The 6191-nt window shown below is 32.4% G+C and overlaps 1 protein-coding gene across 1 annotated transcript in view; it reads right to left on the bottom strand.

Annotated features, from left to right (window-relative positions):
- LOAG_17848 (SH3 domain-containing kinase-binding protein 1) overlaps positions 1-6191 on the bottom strand; it is a 10961-nt gene that overhangs the window by 3079 nt on the left and 1691 nt on the right. Inside the window, exons 2-7 of the mRNA XM_020450512.1 lie at positions 3622-3807; positions 2993-3067; positions 2084-2203; positions 1117-1328; positions 695-853; positions 147-266 (exon numbers count right to left, since the gene is read on the bottom strand). Coding sequence (XP_020305791.1) covers positions 147-266; positions 695-853; positions 1117-1328; positions 2084-2203; positions 2993-3067; positions 3622-3807 — 872 coding nt within the window. The remainder of the gene's footprint in view (positions 1-146; positions 267-694; positions 854-1116; positions 1329-2083; positions 2204-2992; positions 3068-3621; positions 3808-6191) is intronic.

Below are 6191 nucleotides of genomic sequence, written 5' to 3'. Positions count from 1 at the left end.
CAAAGAAAAACAAATAAAAAAAAAAAAAAGAAAAAAGAACCAAATCAAATAAAAAGTTAAAGAAAATTATTACACTGATTTTGCAATGTGCTAATAAGACCTGCGAGAATGAAATGTTATTTTCAGAAACAAAACCAATTCCTAACCGTTCTGAAAACAGTAGACGGAGGTCTTTTGTTCGGTTGTTTGGGCCGAGTTGCAGTTATGTGAGATAAACGATCACCTGGCTGTCCTTCGCCGGCCGAGCTTTCTTCCGTTTTCACAGCCTAAAAAAAAATGTACTTTCATAGACATTTCTTTTATTACTTGCAAGAATTATTTCAACAAAGAAACTTGTTTCACTATTACGATGTGATCCGATTAGGAATCCAGAAAAGAAAAGTATCAAAGAGATAAGTACTTCAAACCATATTGGAACCAGCAAATGGTAACAGGAATCGCTGGCTAGTAAAAAAAGATAAACAACATCAGCACAAGGACATCGTATTTCAGTCTATTTTTAACAATCAACCATTCATATCATTAAAATATTACAGTATGAAAAAGCAAAAGAAAGCCGAGTCTCCTTTCAGTCTGGAGTTTATTGTTACTTATCAGTCACTGAAGATCAGCTACTCCTTTAACACTATCTCGATTTTGCACTTTTTGTTGGAGTGAGTCATTCATACGCTATTCAAATTCTCAAAACAAATACCCTAGCAGTGAACTGTTTCGGTGGTTTCGTGAAAGCATCGGCAAGGCTGGAATGCATTTGAGCGAATACCGAGGAAGTTGTAGTACGACGACCAGCACCGGATGATAAGACTACGGGCTTTGATACTGGTTTCGCTGGCACATTTGGAGGTAAAGGCATCTGAATTATGTTCACTATTTTAGACTTCAAATCCTTTTTTTAAAAATTTTGAAAGTTGAAAGGACAGGATTTTCTCATAGCCCAAGTCTGAAAGGTTGTAATTCGTTTCGTAAAGATTTAACTTTTTCAAAATGAATCTGAATCAAGATTAAAAAGAATGATTATTTGAATCACCCAACTTAACTGACTAAAATTCCCCTCCGCTTCTCCTCTCTAGTCTCCCCTCCACCTCTCTCTCAAAAAAAAAAATTTTGAAAACTTACCTTGTGGGTTTCTGAATTTATAGTACTGGTGGGAATTGAAGGCCTTAGAATCTCAACGAAATTATCTGGAATCAATCCCTGTCTGCCATCAACTTCAGCTAGTAACCAGCCAGGATCCTCAGTGGATTTACTTACAATTCCAACTATTTGACCTACTTCACGAAGCGCAAGCTCATCTTCATGTTTCGGCGAATAGGTGAATAGAACTCGTGCTAAAAAAGTTAAAAATTAAGAAACTGGTGATCTAAATTTAATGGCAATTACCATAAATAGCAAGAATCATAACGGTCATCCAGTCATTCCGTATGAGTACAAATATCTATGTTGTCCAATTATTTCAACTAGTGATTATGCTACTGCAATCTTGTCAGAAAAGACTGGAACAGCTGAAATCCAGGAATTTAGAAATTCTTATAGTCTATTAAAAGTAGTAGCCAAAGAAACAGGAATCCAGAAAGTTTCGTTTTTGTCCAATCAGTGGTAGAGGCAAACCTCCAACAAACTCAGCTGCTTGCACTGGAAATCATAGCAACACAAATGATATATACCACGTGCCCCTCAACAGTTGTTACTACTTATCTCTACCATTTAAAAAATTTCAAAATTTCTATGTCTTTTGGCTAATAAAAACATCTTTTAATACTAGCATTACATTCTGAACGCGCATAAGAAAGACGGTACTAATTTCAAAAAAGATGTCCAATGAGATGACAAAGTCTACGATTTCCCCTCTCTTATTTCCAACTTAACACTAAAACTTTTAAAAACATAAAATTGCCTATGCATAAAATGTAAGTAATGAAAAGAATTAAGATTTTTGTGCACAAATGGATATAAAGATATTCTGGAATTTTCAACAGAATCCATAAGTGTGAAAAAGTTTTAATTCATCATCCTACCATGAAAAACGATATGTTCTTTCAGAACTGAAACTACTTTTACCAATCAAACGCATAAAAGTCAAAACCTCGTGAATTCGCTTTTTTTCCTAAAGTTGTGGCATCAGGTATGTGGTAATTTAGGCGATTCTCCGACGGATCACTTATTAGAGATAATCGTGAGGCGGGCATTTCGGGTAATAGATCACCTAAAAATTTGATATCGTAATTAAGAAGAGAAAAGAAATAATGATAACAACTGTTGAAATTTTTAGTAATTCTATTATTACTGACTTGATGCTAGCCATTCATTGATTTCAGACTAGAATGAATAAATTTAAAACTGGGTTCAAAGCTGGACACTCGTATTTTGAAACGTTTGACGATATCAAGTTATAATGAAAGTATAAGGTAAATAACAATAAAAGTATTTCATCTAACTATCCGTTACCAGTTTTTCTATGATCCGATCTTTTAGTGAGATTAGAAAGGCCAAGCATGACCGCTTTTCATTAATTCTAACGTCTAATCTTTCTCCCTTGATATGCTGCGATATTCTTTATCACACGATCATAAGATTATGAAAAAATCAGAAAAGACATTTCAAAATGGAAGTTTTCGGCTACTTTCGTAACATAATGATCATTATACAACATAATGATAATGATCGTTAAGATAAGGTAACAATACCGACAACTAAGATTCATGTCTAGTAAAACATTAGGTTTTAACTTCCAACTAAAAGTCGGACAGATTAAGAACCTAAACTGGTTGGGGCATGTAATAAGCGCTACAAACGTCACGTTCTACCATGACATTAACACACTAGTTCAATCTCATAACATTTAACAGCATGCTATTTCCAATCCATATAATTAGCCGAACAAAACTTAGCATATAACTATCTTTTGCTAGAATAACGAACTAACATCTAATTACACACTGTCTAATTTAACCTTGATAATTCTCTGGGAATAGAAAAGGATAAAATTACTCACCCGAAACAATACCATCCGGAAAATTCTTCTTAGCATCATTTGATTTCAAAACATCACTATTACCCGTAGTTTTATCTAAACAAGGTAGATTTTTGGAAACCAAATAAAACATACAGAGAATAAGAAATTGCATGCAAAAAATAATTTTCGTTGTAGTTTTTTGGAGGTCAACCATAACCGTTTCTACACTTCACGTCGTCACATAACCGAACTAACCATTTGAAAAATGAGTCCTGCATTTGTAATAGGTGCCACATTTACATATATATATATATATATATATATATATAAATATAAATTTTAAAAAATGAATAAATAAATAAATATATATACGGCACAATCAGCCATATCACTTTAAGACGACGTAAGCGACAGTTGCTGAAGTAATTATTTAAAATCTCCATAAACATATTGAATAATTTCCAAAAAAGTGTAGAAAAAAATCAACCACTTGGAATTGTCCGACGATAAGCCCAAATAAAGTGATCGTAATTTTTTTGGTAAACGGATAAAGTACTTTGGAAGACACTTACCTCGAAACAAATAAAGCTGAAATTTAATTTTATCCTCTTAAAAAACAAGTTTTAATAGCTTATATATACAAGTGATAGAGTTAATAGTAAGATTACCAAGGAAATGAACGAAATTAGTAGGGAATAATCCAATTCGACCCGTATTCCTTAATTTCCCTTTCATCCATCCCGTTTCTGCTTCTTCTAGAACATCAATTACATCATCTACTTCCAGATCAAGTTCATCCTCATGTGCTGCTTTATAGGAATATCTCACTGTTGCTGAACGCGTCGCCATGGTACCTGTCAATTGAAAAAATACAAATAAAAGGGCAAACTGATGTAAGCGGTGAGTCTATAACTTCGTAAACATAGCAGGACATCTTACCAATTCCAGGTCACAGCACATTAAAAAGTCCAGGTCATAACATCACCCAATGTAAAAGTGAAACCTTTTTGATTTTATAGTTCATTTAGATTTTATTTGTCTCCAAAGTTGGGTTTTCCAGCAGTATTGTAATGTAGCAAACTTCAAACTTGAAAACCCCATGGTATACATTTCCAAGCAGCAACGTTTGACATTAACATTTAACAAGGCAAGTCACAGAAGCTCAAAACGCACTAAACGGTTTTCAATAAAAAAAGTCGCCCTTGAAATTGCTATATTTTCTTGTCAACACGCCCATTATCATTGGACAAGTTTCACCTATGCATATCACAATACTCTGCATTTTACGCAACAATTCGTAAACCAATTTTTGCATCCCAAAAACGATTACATGACTTAAAAACTATTAAAAAATTAACGGGTCATATCTACAAGACTTATATTCTTGAAACACTATGAATGCGTAAGAATGCAAAATCTGACAGATGTTTGCAAAGGACGTTTCAGAAAGTATAGATATTTTTTTGCCCTTCTTGTAGATTGAAAATGTAAGGACGGATTCACAGAATATATAATTCAGAGAACTACACTTTATATGATACCTCTCGAATTTTGGCTAAGAACTTAAGACATATGAAAACATAATTCTACTAAGCGATATAAAAAGTATAAAAAGAAAACATGAAGAACTTTATCAACTTTTATGCCTTCATCAGTTGCCTTTTTAATTCTCATACACCAACACGAGCACCGGAACAGATCAAATTAGCACTGATTTTGTGTCTTTCTGCATTAGATAACTTCCCTTCCCCTTTTTTTCCACATGCACAAAACACCCCTTCGCTACAACATCTGCATTTTGGATGAATCAACCTTTCTAATACATTTTTCAAGTCATATTAAACACCTCATCTCCCCACATTTATTCATACAGTATAGAAATAGAATGTAGCTGGTCACCGAGTGGTAAGAAAAAGGATTATATCAGTTCAAGAAAATTCTAAAAACTGGAACTTTTCCAGTCTGAAGAACTTGAGATAAATTAGCAAAAATTGCTTAACAAATGAACAATTATAATATCTTTTTCAATAATCTCACCGAACTATTCGCATATCATTAGTGAAAAAGCGTTGCAACAAAAATCAGAGAGTTATGATGCTTCCTAATCACATACTGGCATATGTTTATTAAGATTATTCCAAAAACAAGACTTAATAGTTGATTTAAAAACATGCAATAATTACAACAGTGGTTTTCTTTGGCAAAGTTATTTGAAGTGATGACTAATACAAATGCCTCATGTAGATTGACTTATTCAAAGATCATTTCTCACCTACGGGAAAGTCATTCAGAACGAATATCCCATTAACAAACAAAAGCAAAGATCATCCCGAAAAATAACTTTAACAAACGTAAAGGAATAAAATCCATTTTATGAAATAAAATTTCAATGAAATTTGCAGAAAGCTGACAAGATTTGAAGTGAATGGCATAGATTTCATCATACAATTAGAGCTGAAAAATGCGACACCATCATCACACCTTGACTACTCACAATTTGGTTTTTCCTTTTTTTTTTTTTTGTATATATAAGTTTAATAGTGACCACTTATTATATTCAGTAAGGGCGAATTATATTTTGAGACCCTTTTTGAATTGTTTGGAATCACACGAAAATATATGATATTTATCTTTTATCATTAAGAACAACCCTTTTTTTTTGCAGTAACAATGATAGCAGGCATTACTATCTATTGGAAACATATATATTTTCAGGAGGACCTGTATTTTTTTTATCGTTTTTTAGCAAACTAGATACTGTAAGCTTAGTCCTCCAAGTGCACTGCAGTCTCTGCACTTCTATTCAATATTTTATTTGATGCACCCTTTATTTATGCCTACACATTTAGCAATTCAGTAATCCAATCTATGACTGCGACTATAAAGTTTCAGCCAGTGTGGTAAATTTAATAATATTGGTCCAGTTTAATAATTTCCGATTTTCTAATTTTTTTTTCCTTTTTCTTAGACTAAAAAAAAAGCTTTATTTCATAAATTCTATTTAACGAATATAGCTGAAAACAAGCCTCGATTGAAATTCCGTACCAACAACGAATTAAACTGATTTCATTTCAATCGTCCCAATGTAGCTAATAAAATCTATGGAATAAATTTCTATGGTTGACAAAATCAACTGTTTTCCAAATATTTACCCTGGAAAAATTTTTTTATTCCATAAATTACTAATATATATATATATATATATATATATATATATATATATATATATATATAATAA

This window comes from Loa loa (genome assembly GCF_000183805.2).
Source record: "Loa loa unplaced genomic scaffold supercont3.139, whole genome shotgun sequence".
In the NCBI taxonomy this organism is placed as follows: domain Eukaryota; kingdom Metazoa; phylum Nematoda; class Chromadorea; order Rhabditida; family Onchocercidae; genus Loa; species Loa loa.
Note: the sequence above shows the minus strand (reverse complement) of the source record. Positions and strands in the feature narration are given on the sequence as shown.